Below are 18,047 nucleotides of genomic sequence, written 5' to 3'. Positions count from 1 at the left end.
CACTATTCTTCCTATAAATAGGTATCAATGCAGACCAAAATGTTTTTAAACCACCAATAAAAAAATAAAAAATAAAAAAAATAAAAACCACACACACACATATATACATACATACATAAAAATATTACACAGAAATTGATGTGATTTAAAAATAATGTGAAAACAAATTATTGGGATGGTTTGATAAAATATGACTAACTTGTTTGTATGACTAAAACTTTTTTACGAAAAACTTTGTTTCAACAAGCTAGTTAGTGCTACTAGCTACGTCGCGTAAAACGCGACGTAAGTGCACATAAAAGTTGAAAATTGATCTTTTACGTGTACTCTGGTTTTCTTTACAGCATTGTGATTTTATAACACTTAAAGTTCCTAAATTATATGTTAATAGCGAATAAAGCCTTAGCTATAAATTTATTTCCAAAAGGATACTTAGTTTGTTTTCGTTCAATTTGAAATCTCACGGCTTTTATTTATTAATTTATTTGAAATGTAATTGAATGTCATTGTCGTCAATTAAATTATGTTGCATCCATTTACAGCACAATCATTAATTAAATGTAAATTTTAAGCTTAGAAGAAAGAGAAGTGGATATTTCATTCTTGGAATCAAGTTTTGCTTTTAGCAGATGCTTACAATAAATAGCAAGGAGGTTTGCTTAGAAATCTTTACGTTGATAAGAAGGATGCACTGAACCTTGAAACCCCAACCTGATGAAAGGGTATTGTTTGCATGTGTGAATGCAGAAGGTGGGCCCCTGCGCTCCGGGGTGCCGCTCTCAGGAGAGGGGAAAGGAAACGCAGGATTCTACGCCTTGGACCGTTTGACAACGAAAATTTAGTGTCAGAAAAATACGTGTAAAACGCTAGCGACGTGATCTTGCTACGGCGTGATAAGACGTGCAAAACCGCCGGTAAGTTAAGTGATTTGTCCTAAGTCTAGTTATAGTAGTCGATATGGCTCTGTCACAGTTCAAATCCAGAATGGAGTTTCTTTTCGCTTGTTGATCGATTAGTCTTCGGCCAACAACAGCGTTGCCGTCAACGAGGGTTAGGCAGTTGGATGGAACCTCCCCTTAACTCCCTCCAATGTAAAAAAAACTTCCAAATGCTTTTGTTTTATTTCTTAAAAGAAAATCAGGATCATTTCCTAAAGTTAACGATGATACAGCCATCCCAGCTTTTGGTGATACAACTTGACTTTTTTTTCAGTTATTTTGTTCCTCGTAACTATACATATGATTATATAATACATTTTACGACTTACTATTTAAGTTATTACTTTTTGATTCAACAAAAAGAAATTATTTTTTAAAATATCATTTGATGGAAAAAATATAAATAAATATGTAGGGGAAAGTCGTGTACCTTGGGCACTCCCTGCTAACTCTGTTATTTGGGAAGAGAAATTCATGTGAATGGGAAATTGAGGCACGTTATGGCAACACAGCTCCTGTGTTTTGGCTGCTCCATCAGTCACCATTTCAGTTGTGTGTCGTAATATAAGAAAAAAGTGGTAAAAAGTAAATTTTTCTCACCCAATCACCTGTGTTTTTTAGTGAGGGGATTTTTTTTTTTAAATTCAGTGCTAGATTATTCCGATACAGGGTGGCGACAGGAACTGTGAAAAAAAGTTCCCTGACTTTTCCCTGATATCCCTGACTAAGTTCAAATTTCCCTGATTTACGTTACCAATAATAATGGTTTTTTTATTTGCTCTACTTGAAATCCATTGTATGTTTGTATAAAATGCAGTATTTTAAACGTTTTAAGTTGTGTAAAGTTGAACTAAAGATATATTTTTAAAAGATGCTACATTTTAAATAGAATGGTTAAAAAAAAAACATATCAAGTCAATTTTTTGGGAACAAAAACCTACAAAACAGTACATTAAATTTTTCTACAATGGAAAGATTAGAGAAAATTAAAAAAAAAAAAAAAAAAAACTTTTCTTCCAGAAACCACTTAGCATAAAAATTTTAAGAAACTATTAAAATTACTCTTAAAAACATATGTGTATTTATGATAGAACTGAAAAGTAATTGAAATTATTTTGAACTAAGTTTTCAAACAGTATAATAATTGTTGCAAGAATAACAGGTAATAGTGAAAGAATAGAAGTAATGTAGTTATTCTTATATAACTAATTGACATATTTATGCAAAACAGATGAAACCATTTGACAATGGAATAAAGGCAATTTTATGTAGCATTGAAAGCGTAAAAGGAATTTTCAAGCTAGGTAAAATAAAAAACCTAAGAAACACAGAAGCAATTTTAAGAAGTACATCCTGTGGTTAATAAGTAAGATTCAATACTTTAATGTCGAGGAAAAAACATGCACAAATATGCGGCAGTGTATAATCGCACCTCATTAATTTTACTTTTTTTTTTTTGAACAGACAATTGGTGAAAAATGCGTAGGGAATTAGAGTACTTAATTTTGTAAAGCAAAAAAAAAATTTTTTTCCTTCATAAAATCCATTTTCCCTGATTTTTTGTAATTTTTTCAAAATTCCCTGATATTTCCCTGACTTTTCCCTGATTAATAAAGTTCCCTGACTTTTCCCTGATCTCCCTGATTTCCCTGATCTGTCGCCACCCTGCGATACTTTCAAATGTGCGCTTCACGATTTGCTGTTGGGTTTTCTGTTTTTCTTTAACAACATTTTGCTTTTTCCAAAAACATTTTGAAAGTCACTTTAGTGTACCTTGGTCATACATTTTGCTAGTACCTTGGGCACCCAAAACAGGTGAGTAAGTGATGCCCAAGGTACAATCAATGTACAAGTGGGAAAACAGACAAGGAAGACAGGGGAAATCAAAAATTCTAAATGATGCACCCAAAAAAAAGATTTGATGAAAGCTTGAGCCAGAAAATGCAGTTTGAAAATGAAATAAAAGGACTAAGTAGTGAAGAAAAACCTCAAATGTGACAAGAAGAGATTCAAAAAAAAAAAAAGGATTCAACAGGAAAGTTCAGAAAAAGAAAATAATAAGTGGAGTTCTTCCAGTGAACAAGACGATGGCCATATGGAAGACTATTTTTCGAAATTGATAGCAGAAGATTAGGAAACACAGCCTCAGAATGAATGGATCGAGAGGAAGTGGGATTTTACTACTGGCAAATGGGTTCTAGTATCTTTATGTGGGTCAGGTGCTTGAAGCTAACCACAACGACCAAACGCAAAGAAGAAAAATGTTTTCATATTGCATTTGATTGAAGACGTTTGGAGACAACGAGTTGCAGACGTTACAAAAGTATTGCCCCAACTACTGATCCAAAGGCGAGGTGAGATCCAATTTAACATTACTTTCGATGAGATCACTTTTTATTAGCCACAATATGAGATGAAATTACAAAAAGTGATTGACTGGTTTGTTGCCCAAGGTAAGATCAAGGGTGCCCAAGGTACACAACCCTTGATTGTACCTTGGACAGAAAACTACTTTTTTGAAAAAAATTCACCAAAAACCACCTAATCAAAATGTTTCAAAATTTCAAAAATGAATGGAAAGCTAACAAGCAGGAAACTCCGTAGAATCAAAAACCATTTGTTTTACATTGAGATAACAAGCTAAAAATTAGAAATGGGAAAAGACTGCCCAAGGTACATAACCTTCCTTTAAATACTTTACTATTATTTTTATTTACAAACTGATGATTGAAGCAATTTTTTTTTTTTTTTTTGAATTGAATATTTTTATTTTAAATAAATATGCACATATAAACTAGAAATGTGTCGTTCATGAAGGAACGGGTCAAAAAGAACGAATCCTTGAAATGAACATATCCTAAAATGGTTTGCGCAGGATAAAGCCTTATAAGTTGCAATCGAAAGTTTTCACTTCAGTTGTATAGAATTACAAATAAGAATTTTCCAATATTTACTTTTCTGTTTCTACCTAAAGAAGCGTTATGTCGGTATCGCAAATTAAAACGGAAAATAAAATAATTTCTCAAACTATTTTTGCATAGTTAAAAATAATTTTTTTGCATAATTAAAAATAATTTTTTTTATTTGCGATGAAAATAATAATGCTTTTTAGTTTTCGAATCTTTTGATGTTCAGTGATCATAAATTCAGCTAATTTGACATGTCGGTAATAATCATATTGGTAGCACATAAGTAGAAACCATTTGTTACTGATCTGACGCGTGCGTTACCAATGTTTTTCACAATTATTTCTTTGTGTAATAAGTTTGTTGACTACTCAACAAACTCATCACACTAAGTTTAATTTCTTAAAATATGCTTCTGAAACTACCTTTCTTTTACCTTTGTACGTAACTACTGTCCCAAAAGCTATAATTTTGTTTTAAAAACGTAAATCTGTTAATTTGTGCAAATCTACGACTGTCTTGAATTAGTTTTGTTTTTAAGCTTGTTTTACGCTTTATTTTACTTTTTTTATTTTAAAAACTTAGTTATTAACTTAATTGTTATTTTTTCCTCAATCTATTTTTAAAAAGTTCAGTTTGTAATAATATTTTTAAATTAAAAGTTTTAACGTGAGATGTTATGATGGTACAATTCAATGGCTATCAATATAAGTTAAAATTTCTGTAAAAATTACATTTATTTACTACATATTTATATAATTTATACAGGTAATGTATCATGCCCATGAAGTATAAAAAAATTATAACATTTGTCAGATATGTAACATTTGCATCATACCTGTAACAGTCAAATACAACTCCCCTCCCCCTAAAATTGGGTTTAAATGCAAATTTTGACCTTGCTCCTAATTTAAAAAAAAATCTGTTACACATGCGCAATTAAACTACCCCATTAACTTTAAAAACCTTTTAAAAATTGATATTTAAAATCAAAAATGTTCATGATCAAATTGGCACTTTTCCTGATATTCACCCATATAAAGTGCTGTAGCTCAAAAAATGAAGGGGGAAAAAACTTAATTTTTTGATACACTGAAATAGAAGCTGCAATTTTTGTTATGAAAAATATTTCTTACCATTGGCAACTGAAATATCTTACAAAATGAACTATTAATTCTTTGTGCATCTAAACTTGAATAAAGTTTTTTTGATTCGCTTTTCCTAGGCATATTTTCTTACTTTTAGATAATTTTAATCATCTTTCTTTCAGATAAGAATATTACTGATCTAATGAAACATATTGAATGTTCGTGAGTATGTCGTGCAGAGAGATCACTTGAAACTTTTTTAAATGAACGAAGTCGTTCAAATGAACAGATCAAAAGAATGAACAATCCTCTGATGAACGGATCAGTAAAAAGAAGGACATTACCCACCTCTAATATATACTGTCTGTCCACAAATTGTATGGAAAAGCAAACATCCAGATTACAGGCGGAAATTGACACATCTATTCGATTTTAGAGACTTTGTCAGCTTTTGCAGATGTTTGTCAAGCCTCTAAATTAAGCCGAGTCTCAATCAAATGAGAGGAATTCGTTCATCAAGTTTTTACTTTTTCCCCTCATTCAGATAGACTTGTCTTAACTGAACTTTCGCACATTCCATACAATCTGTAGTTGGACAGCACTATGTCACATAATGTTTCATGAATCAATACTTTTCCCCTTCAGAATAGTGCTTTTAGCTAACCTTATAATTTGTTTTATAATAAAAGTAAAACTTGGATTAAAAAGCTAAAATTTTTAAATAAATTTAAATTAAAAAATGCTCCTAAATTTGCCTGCTGACCACAGGCCAACCCTATTATTTTTAAATTATCATGTTCAGTTAACATTATGTGATTTTATAACCACTAATATAAAAATTGGCTGAAAGAAATTGCATGAAATTTTGAAATTATTTTTGGAAAGTTAGAAAAGAGGAGGAAAAAAATAGTCTTGCGGAAATAAACTGTTTACTCTTTCTTAAGTCGAAAAAAAAAAGAAAGAAAAGTGACGTAGGAATTGGTAGTATTAAAAATAATCTTTTGATCATTAATCAACTAGAGCCGATTAATCGGCTGATTATCAACAGCTGATTAATCGGTAATCAATAAGCCGCCAATTTGCTTATCTGTGCATCCCTACTTTAAACCAATTAGGTTTAAACAAAACAACCCAGGAATTTACTCTTATCCTACAAAATTATTTTTAGTAAAAATATGATTCATTTATTGTATCAAACAGCACGTTGCATAATAATTTAAAAAAAAAAATTCTGTGGACTGGACTACAGGCCCGGTAGCAGAAACTGCGAGATGGGCGTCGTCGCAGATTTTTCAGCTGCCCGCAGATCACTTTACCAAAGAACAAAAAGAAAGAAAAAATAAATAAAAAAAGAAAAAAAAAGAAGTACAACTTGGGAAAGATCGTTTAGACATTTACAAGATGGAAGTAGATAAAATGCTTAAGTGCTTAAGTTTTCGAAAACAAAGCAGAATTGGATGTTTTATTTAACTGCAAACTAATGAAAATAACTAAATGTGCAGCACATCGTTTCTTTCTTTTTAATAATTTTCTTGAGAACTGAAAAATTATATCTTTATAAAATTTCACCTTATTCTCATTGCTTTGGACACAAAAGCGCTAAAAAAATATTCAACTAAAGTATTGTCTCATTAAGAATTTTAATTTTTAAATTATTTTTTTGCAACAAAGTCAGAAATTTATATTATCATTTTTTGCGTAGTCACCACGTTTGGTCATTATCAAGAGGTTGGTAGGCAAGACTCTTTTAAGTGCCTTCATTTTCATAAACAGAATTGGATGTTTATTGGAATGCAACCTGTTGAAAATCATGCAAAATGTGCTTTTTTTTTGGACAATTCTTATGTCTTCAAAAATGCAAAATTTTTTATCTTTAAAATATTATCTTATCTTCATTGCTTTAGAGGCTAATGTGCTAAAAACGGACTGTTTCATCCAAATTGTAGTTTTTTAAGGATTTTGAATTTATTACTACTTTTATGTAACAAATTCAAAATTCCATTTATACTCATGAGTTTTTCGTGTAGACGCCATATTTGGTCATTTGCAAGATGGAAATAGACAAGACTATTACTTGCCTAAGATTTCAAAACAAAATTGGATACTTACCTCAATACAAACTATTGAAGATAACATAAAATGTACAATAAATGTTTTTTTTTTCATGAAAAAAGTGAATCATTAATTGCACAATTGTATTTGATCCTCACTGCTTTGGAAGCTTTGCATAGACTTAAACATTCATCTAAAATGCAGTTTCCTATTAACTTCTCCATAAACTAATTTATTTATTAATTCTTTGAAAAAAAAATTCAAAAAACTATTTTATAACTTAAATTTTTTCACATTTAAATAAATATTCATTTTTATAAAAGTTGTGAAAACTGCCCCCCCCCCCCCCCCCCCCCATCTTTATGCTTTAAAAAACTCGGCGACAGTGGTGGCCACTAAGTTTTTGGAGTACAGTGAACACTGGAGTTAGAAAATTTCCAAGTCTTGACCTTTTCAAGCGACTTGTATATTTTATGGAAGCTTAAAATAAAACTAATGGTAATGCTGCAGATTATTTTCAAGTGGCCAAAATAGTGTCGCAGGCTGGTTAGAAGGTTTCTGCTACTGGGACTACAGGCCCGGTGCAAATTATCTCCGACATTTATTTTTGCATTGGTCGCCAATGCAAACCTCAGTTCTTCCGGAGTATTTAAGTACAGTGCCTTTGGAGAAATACTTCCTTTAGTTTCGCTAAGAGAAAAAAATTTAAATGACGTTTTGGTACGTAAATTACATTTCTTTAAAGGAAAAGATGAAAAAATTATCGCATCAAAAAACACATCACCTGAGTAGGTACTTTAATTAATAAACAGTGTATTAAATATTTTTGCAAATGCAGCTCTAGACTCATTTGATTCTAAGCTATTCAATAACCCACACTTTGAGCAGAATAAAGAGAGAAATTACGAACACGGAATAACATGGCTTTGAGAAAAAGAAAAACCTCTGTGAGTCACTTGCGCTTAGCTGCTTGCCAGAAGGACAGGGAATAGTAGGGAGCATTGTGGGGAGAAAGTGTTCCAAAGAAGAACCGCTACGAGAGAAAGAGATAAGGTTTTAATCGTTTTTAATTAATATCTTTGCTACTTTAAGTTGCACAGCTATGCCACATAGCTAAACATGTAGCCAAGAAAATTATAATTATATCGATACCCTGGATCGATGCTTAGTTTTCTGTTGTTCACCAGGAGTAGCGATGACATGAATAGATAAATAGATAAAGAGTCACATACAAAAACTTTTATACACAAAGATAATGAAGTATAAATACTTTTATTCAGATTGATCAAAAAATAGAAGAAATTTAGGTAGAATATTTGAGAAACGAGGAAAAACATTACTAATACGGCACAACAAGAGAGTTTTCACTATTTTTTGGGTCAGAATCTGAAATCCGGAAAGGTTGCAGTCCTGAGTATTCCTGATATAGGGTCCCATACTGTACTTTTATTTGCAATCAAAATAAACAAATAACCTTTATTTTAGGAGAATTTTTTTAAAAAAAAAAAAAGACAGTAACAGTTTAAAAATATAAAATACTTACTTATATATATTACGTTTGCCGTTTATTACATTCCTCATGTTTGTAGCTAGTGTTTGAATGTTATGAATGCCATCTGAAAAATAGACAAAAAAAAAAGATTTTAACCATGTGAACTAGTGCATGTTTCTACTTTTACCACAGCTAAAAAACTTGGCATGTTGATGTGATTTGATGCATTATGATATAATTGCTATTTTGCCATCAAAAAGGGTTAGTGCAGCATTTGAATTGTGAACAAGAAAGCATTAAAAAAAACTGAAAATCAAAATCAGTTTAATTAGAACACAACTATTAATTCTGCTACGATGGATTTTTTAAAAAAGATTTAAGAGATACTTGATGAACACGATCAACAACTGTCTAACTTCAAACATGGCTGCATCGTAGATCTGTCCAGAAGAACATCCAGTCAAACTATTGTGTCACATAGCACATTGGCCAAAACAATATTGTGCTATCATGACAGCAGTTGATCAGAGAAGACACAATCAAGCACTGAGGGGGCTCAAGAAATCCCAGTGCCCAAAGAAGAATCTATATGATTGTTTTGAGGTTGGATGAGTGCCTAATGTTGGGGGGGGGGGGGAGGTGAAGGTGAATGAATAATGAAAATGCAGTCAAAGCTCTTTAGAACAACCTTACAGTACTATGTTCTTAATTTATAGCTACTGACACAAGACATTTTGTTAGCAATTCCATACATGCAATTCTTTAAATGTTGTTTTAACATCCCTCAGAACCTCCAAGCTGAATCATGTGAACGATTCATTCTATTATAACATCCAGGATGTACGTAAAAGAAGCAGTAGACAACTTTGTACAATGAAATGAGTAAAAATATGACAATGTGTATATATGTACAAATAAAAGTAATTTAAAGAAAAGTTTTTAAAAAAAAGCTCTGCAAAACAGCTGTTTCGAAGTTAGAAAAACAAACCCCTTCATCAGTGCATAAAAGAAAAATGGTACACAAAGTCTGACAACAGACAAGTAAACGAGAAAAAGTAAGACAAGAATGAGTCAATAGACTGGAAGTGGCCAGAACTGGAAAAAATTACCAGGGTATCTGCGACATTTCGAGTTTTGAAATCCATGACTTTCCTCGACTTCTGCTCGTAACTTTCCATGACTCAAGGGATTCAATTTTTCCAGAAAAAAACATTAATTTTTCACCAGGACATCTAAATTAGTGTTTTGTGAAAATTAAATTCCAATCATCTGATCTATGTTTTGGACATAATGTCAGCCCTGCTTAATCAGGTGAACCACTCAAAAACTCATGTGAATGTGATAAACACTCATCGCCATAAACTTTTTTTAATAAACGATTTGTTTCAGTAGTGGTTTTACCAAGTTTCATGTGAAATTTCACGAGAATTTGTTGCTTTACTATTACACTTAGCATGTTTTCCGGGAAAACGAAACAAACACCTCTTACATAAACGATGGTTACGGTCCGATTGATTTCTCTACAAACAAGGGATAGGCTGCAATCGGAAGAGAAGGCTACTCAGTAAGCTGTGGGTTGTTCGGATTTGGCGCATGCGTGGTTCTTCTGTGGCAGCATCAGTCTCATTATTTAATAGCCACACCTAGTACATCACGAGAAAACTTCTTGAAAAGAACTCTGGGATCATCAATATGGATATTTTATCCATCCATATGTTCTTAGGTATATATTAGGAGGTTGGGTTCGAAAAACAACTCAACATTCATTTGGGGTTGAGCAAAGTGTAAACTGAGGCCGATATTTGAGTGAAAATTTCTTCACTACTACAATCATTCCTTTATTATGAAAAAGGAAGTAAAAAAATACAAAAGTTACGCAGAACAATAATGACATGTCCCATTCTCTAAATTAAATAAGCATAGCATTCAATATGCATGTCAAAAAAACTATAAACAATTTTTGCTTTTATGAGAGACATTTTAATATTTACTTAAACAAAAACAAAACTTTCAATATACAATTATTATCTTTTAGTTTACTTATTTTTTATCTATTATTCTTATTAATATTTTCAAGTTCAACTTCTTAAACAGTAAAATTCCCTGTACTTTCTAGGTCTTTAAGGAAATTTAAGATTTTCTGCATTTTTTTTTATTATTATCATTATTTTATTTATTTATTTGATTTTTGAACTCCCTGTATTTTCCTTGTTTCTTCAGGCATCTCTGTGGCATGGCAACCCTGACTTTGTAGTATTTCAGTTGTAATTCCATGTAAAATTAATTTACTTCTGCTTATGAAAGCAGAAATATTATGTGCATTGTGAAATACACCACCAGCTCAGTCATTTCCAGCCGAGGACTGCAGTTTTGTGCTATTAGCACTCATTGCTGGAAATGACTGAGCTGGCGGTGTATTTCACGTATTTCTGCTTTAGCCCTTGGCTAACGGGCGGTAATTTACTGAATATACCTTGCTTCGCGTTCAATCTTCGAGTTGAACCGAACCATTGCTTCAGTCACTCGTCTGGTCTGCTAATTCTATATTAGCTACCAGTTTGTTTCGCACTCTTGGCTTCCTTAAGAGGTTTTCCATCGCCAGCTCAGTCACTTTCCTATGCCGGGCTGATGAGTGCTAATAAGCACAAAACTGCAGTCCTCAGCTGGAAATGACTGAGCTGGCGGTGTATTTCACGTATTTCTGCTTTACCCCTGGCTAATGGGCAGTAATTTACTGAATATTATGTGCATTGTTGAGAAAAACTGATATTTTCTATTGAAAAAAATTCATAACGTGAAATAAAAAATTTACGAGAAGAGGGATGACATTGCATATGTGATAATAAATGGTATTTAAAACTTACCTCCCACTTCTGATAATGATGATTCTATTTCGCTAAAAATAGTTGATTTTGTTGAATTTAGGTATTCCTCTACAAGATGGTATTGGATCTTCATTAAAGTATTGTCATTATCATGCAATGTGTCCTTTTTTCTCCTTATTTTGACAATTTGTTTTAGTTTAGATATATTTAGAAAATCATTACTGGTTGAAGTATTTGCTGCAAATAAAAAAAAAAAGTTTTCATTCAACAATATTTTGATGAATCAGTCATACATGTATTTTCAAAAAGTTCTTTTATAGACATAAAGTAAAATAACAGAAAATTTGGTCAGAAAAATATTTTAAAATGAAGGTAAAACAAAAAAAAGTGAAACTATGGAACTTGCACAGTTGAAATATTAATTTAAAAAAAAAACATTTACAGCCGCTGATACAAGTACCCCTTTTGATACACGAAAATTTGGAAGGGTTTGCACTGTTAACAACCAAAGAGAAGACAAAATAATATTGATAGTGCTATAATTTGATTGCAACATATTGCATAATGTGATCCTACATCATAACAAAAAATAATGCAAGGTTTTGCTAATTCATTTCTAGACTGGTATTAAGGCCATTTCACAGTATTTTGGGTAAATGTTGAATCCGTAACATATTTTTTTGACATAACTATTTAATTTACTGTTTGATTAGAACATTATTTTATTATGAGTTTGTACTACCATTGTACAAACTCATTAAAATAATGTGCTAATCAAACAGTTATGGCAAAAAAAAGTCATGTTTACCTTTGGACAAAATACTGTGAAATGGCCATTGAAGAAGAACACTAAGAACTAGCAGACATTGCTGTGTACATTGGGGTTGTAAAGGGGATATCACACGAGAGAAATTACGGGACATCGCAACCGCAATAGGAACCGTCAAGGCTATCTGGAACTGGTTTTTCGGACGGGAAGTTGCCTACAGGTTAACTGCCGGTTTCACGGACGGTGGCTCGATTTGTTCACAACCGGGGCTACCATTTTTTAGCTTACATCCATGTGCTTGCGCTTGTTCATCGCTTTTCGTCAATTCTGCATTTGGTTATCACACTGCGTCGCGTTAATTTGACACTTATGGATGAAATTAGTAATAAAATACTTAATGCAGCTCTTGCAGTTTTAATTACAAATACAAAAGTGACGACCAGCAACAGGCTCTGGGCCCAGTAAGACTGGTCCTAGTCAATTTACAATCCCCAGTGAAGATCAATGGCCCTCTTAAAACTGTCTACTCCTTTGCTCATTACCACCTCTTCCGGTAAGCTGTTCCAAGGTTCCACTACCCTGCTAAAATAATAATTTTTCCTAATATCCATGTTAGCCTGAGATTTAAATAGCTTAAAACAATGACCCCTTGTCCTGTTTTCAGTGCTAAACTTTAGCCCTGTAACATCTTTTGTTTTAATAAATTTAAGCAGCTGAATCATGTCCCCTCGGTCTCTTCTTTGCTCAAGACTGTACATTTTTAGCCTTCTAAGCCTGGAATCATAATCTAAGTGGGAAAGCCCTCTTATTAGCCTTGTAGCCCGCCTTTGAACCCTTTCCAATACATTAATGTCTTTCTTAAGATAAGGAGACCAAACCTGAACAGCATACTCCAAATGAGGTCTTGCCAAACTTCTATATAAGGGCAGAAGAACTTCTTTAGATTTGTTTGAAATAGATCTATTGATAAACCCAAGCATCTTATTGGCTTTGTTGCTAGCAATGCTGCACTGTTGGCTAAACTTTAAATCCTGACTTATTAAGACCCCCAGATCAGTAACTTTGTCTGCCTGATTAATGACTGAACCTTGCAAATAATAACTTGTGCACTTATTTCCATGCCCTAAATGTAGCACTTGACATTTCCCAACATTAACAACAGCCATACCCCATTTATCAGCCCACTCCGTAATATGATCTAGATCCTTTTGCAGCTGATTTGCTTGTTCTTCATTTTCTACAGTCCCCATAACTTTGACATCATCAGCAAAACAATTCATGTTCCCAGAAATATTTTTGTGAATATCGTTCATAAAGACAATGAACAAAACAGGCCCTAACACAGATCCTTGAGGAACCCCGCTTAAGACCTCACTCCAATTAGAATAATTTTCCCTTACAACTACTCTTTGTTTCCTTCCGGTCAGCCAGTTTTTTACCCAAACGAAAGTTTTTCCTTCTATTCCTATATCAGCTAATTTGCTAAGTAGAGCAACATGCGGTACCTTATCGAAAGCTTTTTGAAAATCAATGTAAACAACATCTACAGGCTTCTTATTGTCCAAAGCCATGGTAACTTTGTCATAGAAATGTAATAAATTAGTTATTATCTGGTCCTGGAGCCTTAGTCTCTCTAATTTTTTTCAAATGAAGTAAAACGTCATCCCTGGAAAATACAAAGTCCTCAAGCTGTACTATAGCTTGTGTCTTGTTGGTGTCAACTGTTGAGTGTTAAAAACACTCGAAAAAAAGTTATTAAGAACATTAGCAATATCACTATCGTCCTGAATTAAAATTCCGTGCTCATCAACCAGTGGCCCAATATGACTATTTCGAACTTTCCCCGAATTAGCGTATGCAAAAAACCTCTTGGGATTCCTGTTTATGTTATCTGCCAGTCTTTGCTCCAACTCTCTTTTCTGAATCCGTACCAAGTACTTAAATTTACGCCTTGCCTTACAATATTGGAGCTTATCTGCACTGTGACCTGTTTCTCTAAACCTATGAAAAGCAGCTTGCTTGTAATTTAGAGCGTCTTTAGTTTCCCTGGAGAACCACATTGGCCAAATTTTAGATTTGACACCCTTTCTCCTAAAAGGAACATGATCCCTAACCGTATTCACTCCAATTGTATGTGGATTTGTGAAAAGATGGCAAAAAAAAAGGGGGGGGGGAATGATCAAAGCAATGATTTCAGAGCTAGAACATCAATTATTATTTCATGCAGTCAGCAAAGCTCCTCCTGTTAAATTCATATTTGAGTTTTAACATTAATTTGTAGAACTTATGGTGAAAATTTCAGAAAAACAGAAAAATTTTATTACTATTAATTGAATGTTTGATTTAAAGTGATACTCTTGTTACATTTAAAGAAGACATACAGAAAATATGACTTCTCTAGACTTATTTTTCCCATAACTACTAAATAAAATCTTAATTTTAGATAGGAATTATTAGTCACTTATTGACAGGTAAGAAAAAAATTTAACTCTAACAAATTATACCTAAATTCATAGCTAAAAACAAACATGAAAAATTCGAGAAAAAAAAGCCAGCAAACTCTGATCAATAGGTCTTTTATAGTTGTTTTTTTAAACTTCGAGTTTATTGGATGTGCTAACTCTTTAACCTACACAAATATAATACCACTAGATACATATTGCACACAGAAAAATGTGTGGCCGAGTTTATTAAAATAGTTCCAGACATTTAAAAATAAAATGACGCTTTAAAAAAAATGTGATGAAACGATGAAGCGCAAAAAGACAGTATTATTTAATGTACAATTTTGAAACTTTTTAAAAACATTCTTTTAGTCGATTAATAAAATCATTAAAATTTCAGTTAAATATGCTACGCGTAAATAACTGGATTGCAGAATGAACTCTCATAATTTGAGCTGCAAAACTGTTTAACACAATCAGAATCTTGCCTAGTAACGTTAAAAAGTTGAGAAAATTAAAACTTTTCATAATATTCCAGATTTCTATTGTACAATAGATGTTTGCCCTACATGCTACTATACACCATTCTGTATAGTATGATGGAAATTTCATTTTATTACAAAAAATTAATATAATAAATATTATTATCAAAGTAATAAATTTAAAAAACACTGTAGGGGAATGTGGGGCAAAGTGAAATAGTTAACTTCCTTTTTTCAAAATGAACAAATTAGAAATTCCTTCTGAAAATTACGGTACAGAAAGGAAGGAGAATATGTTTTGCGTTAAAACTCGCATTGAATAAGTATTTTTTTTATCTTTGGCAGTAAGTTTGTGCCTCAAAAAAAAAAAAAAAAAAAGAAGAAAAGAAGAAAAGAAGGTATTAATTTTTCATCTTTTTTTTTCCATGGGGCAAAGTGAAAAATTAAATATTTTTCTAATGAAAGTTTTTTTATTCTATCATTAAAGATATTTTTTGTCAAATAAGTGTGTAAATAAAAGAAAGAATGAATAAGTGAAACGAAAGTGAAGGAATAAACGAAAATAAATTAATGAGTGAATAAAATAGAGAATTATTAAGAAAATAAGTCAGTAAATGAATAAATAAGGGAAGTATTGTAGAAGGAATGTAAACAAACTAATTAATAAATGAATACGTAAGTGATTTTATCAAAGACCGAATATAATACGAACTACTTCAATTTGCCCCGCATGGACATGCTTAACTATACAAGAATTTATAATACAAATAAGCTTAATACTGAGCAAATAAACACTGCATTAAAAATTAGCAGGTCTCAATTAATATTTCAAATGTTAATAAAAAGAACTTTATCATTTAATAATGCAAAACATTTTTTGACATCTCAACAAAATATTACAATGTGAGTATCATTTTTTAAAAATTCTTTGTATTATCATATTCTTTGATTTTCAGAGGGATTTTTTTTTCCTGACTGGAATAAAGTACACGTGTTACTACACAGTCAAAGTATTACTAAATAGGTGGCGCTAAAAGTAGAGTAAATATTTCACCATTTCACTTTGCCTTACATTTCAAGTATTTATAAATGGAACATACTGTATGTACCCATCAGTTTGAATTTTAAAAAAAAAGTACAGCTTCAATGCTATGATTTTTAAAAAGGAATTTCCACGTAACTTTTTCAAGGAAAAAATTTACTGTAATTCTTTTAAGTATCAGAATGGGATGGTTTCCTCCAGTCAAAAGTAGTACTTTTAGTCACTGAAATTGATAGAATAAGCAAAAAATAATAATAATAATAATAATTTGAACCCAGAAAATACTTTCATTTTCCCAACCATTATTTTTTAATTAATTTTTTTAAATGACCAATTTTTCAAACAAGACGTGGTCTTGATGACGTCAAAAATGATGCACTTTGCCGCATCTTTCACCACGTTTCCACGTTATGATAATCAAGAAGCGAATTAAAATTGCACTCTACGCTTGCTAACCAGTTCCAGATAGCGTTAAGGTTGCTATTGCAGTTGCGATGTCCTGTAATTTCTCTCGTGTGATACGCCTATAAGTTGTAAGTTGCTTTAAAGCAACTTACAAAGTTACTGTGCACTTGGGGTTTAAAGCAAGTTGTAAAAAAGTTTTCAAGTCAAACTTACCTGAAGAGCATGTATAGAAACAAATTTATGTTAAGGATTAGTTGTGGTTGTACTTGGCCAAACCAGAGCCAAATATTGATGTAAAAAAAAAAACCCTAACATTTAAACTGATGATTTCCTCAGACTTATTTTTATATCTGATTAATTTAAAAAAAAATCTCCACTTTTTTTTTTTGCCTTAAATTTGAATTACCTACATGTAATTCAACTTTAACAATTTACTAATTTAACTTTAACAAGTGTTTTCCCAGATCAACAAAAAGGGCAAAATGCATCCTGATGAAAAAAGACACTTCAAGAAATGAAAAGGGGCAGAAGGGCATTTTCTCAAAAATAATAATGGAATCATTCCATTTCAAATCAGGCAGGTATGAAAAGTGTTATATGAATGACCATCACCGATTTTTTTTAAAAAAAATTACAGTAGTTAAAACTAAGGGACATATGAAATATCCTGATAGGGTTTTGCAAGAAACATTTTTTTCTTCAGTTACAGCCTACTAAAATTCTGCACAAAATCGGCCATTTTGGAGAAAAAAAGAAAAGCAAAACACTCAATTTGAAATGGACACTATTTCAAAAGTATTTAACCTACCTGAATAATTATTTTTTATAGAAACAAATAAGGACCCATATATCATCTAGACATCGTTTTTGAAAATTGTAGTTAGGTTTTTTGATAAAGAAAAAAGATTATTTTTGTGGTGAAAAAACTGCATTTTTACCGATTATGATTTTTTTTCTCCTTGAAAAATAAGTTTTTTCACTAAACGGAGATGGCAGTCTGAAGTCCTTATATGATAGTTTCATAGCATATTTTATTATAATCCTCAACTCAATACAGACTTGGAAATAAAATTTGAAAATTTGAAAATTTTTAAAAATCAACAACTTTTGTAGTGATATTTACTCAAAAAACCCATTTTTTAAATACCTAAAAATTTTTTCATTTGAACCCCTTTTAATGCTTAACAAGTGGATATGCACCACATCAAGCGTTTTTTTCCAGAAAATGTCTAATAATTTCATTCACTGAAATTCTGATTATACTAGGTGATTCTTAATGAATGGAACAAAAAGAAAACATGATTGCGAACGTTGTAATTAATTTTATTTTTGTGGAAAAAAAACTGCATTTTTACCCTTTTTATAAATTTTTTTCTCCATTAAAAAAAAGTTTTTTTACTAAACAGAGATGGCAGTCTAAAGCTCTAATATGATTTCAAAACATTAACATTTTAGTTTCATAACATTAACATTTTATTATAACCCTTAGATGCATACAGCATTGGAAATAAACTTTTAAAATTTTCGAAAATTAATTATTTTTGAAGTGAGATTACTCAAAAAACCCATTTTTTTTCTTTTTTTTAATCTAAAAATGAGGCTCA

At 31.6% G+C, this 18,047-nt stretch overlaps 1 protein-coding gene across 1 annotated transcript in view; it reads right to left on the bottom strand.

The window, feature by feature from the left end:
- LOC129222062 (histone-lysine N-methyltransferase SETDB1-like) overlaps positions 1 to 18,047 on the bottom strand; it is a 138,653-nt gene that overhangs the window by 65,994 nt on the left and 54,612 nt on the right. The window contains exons 3-4 of the mRNA XM_054856486.1: positions 11,341 to 11,538; positions 8,528 to 8,600 (exon numbers count right to left, since the gene is read on the bottom strand). Of these exons, the coding sequence (XP_054712461.1) occupies positions 8,528 to 8,600; positions 11,341 to 11,538 (271 nt within the window). The remainder of the gene's footprint in view (positions 1 to 8,527; positions 8,601 to 11,340; positions 11,539 to 18,047) is intronic.

Source organism: Uloborus diversus, chromosome 5 (genome assembly GCF_026930045.1).
Source record: "Uloborus diversus isolate 005 chromosome 5, Udiv.v.3.1, whole genome shotgun sequence".
In the NCBI taxonomy this organism is placed as follows: Eukaryota; Metazoa; Arthropoda; class Arachnida; order Araneae; family Uloboridae; genus Uloborus; species Uloborus diversus.
The sequence above is the reverse complement of the archived record's forward strand: the minus strand, read 5'-3'. Positions and strand labels throughout refer to the sequence as shown.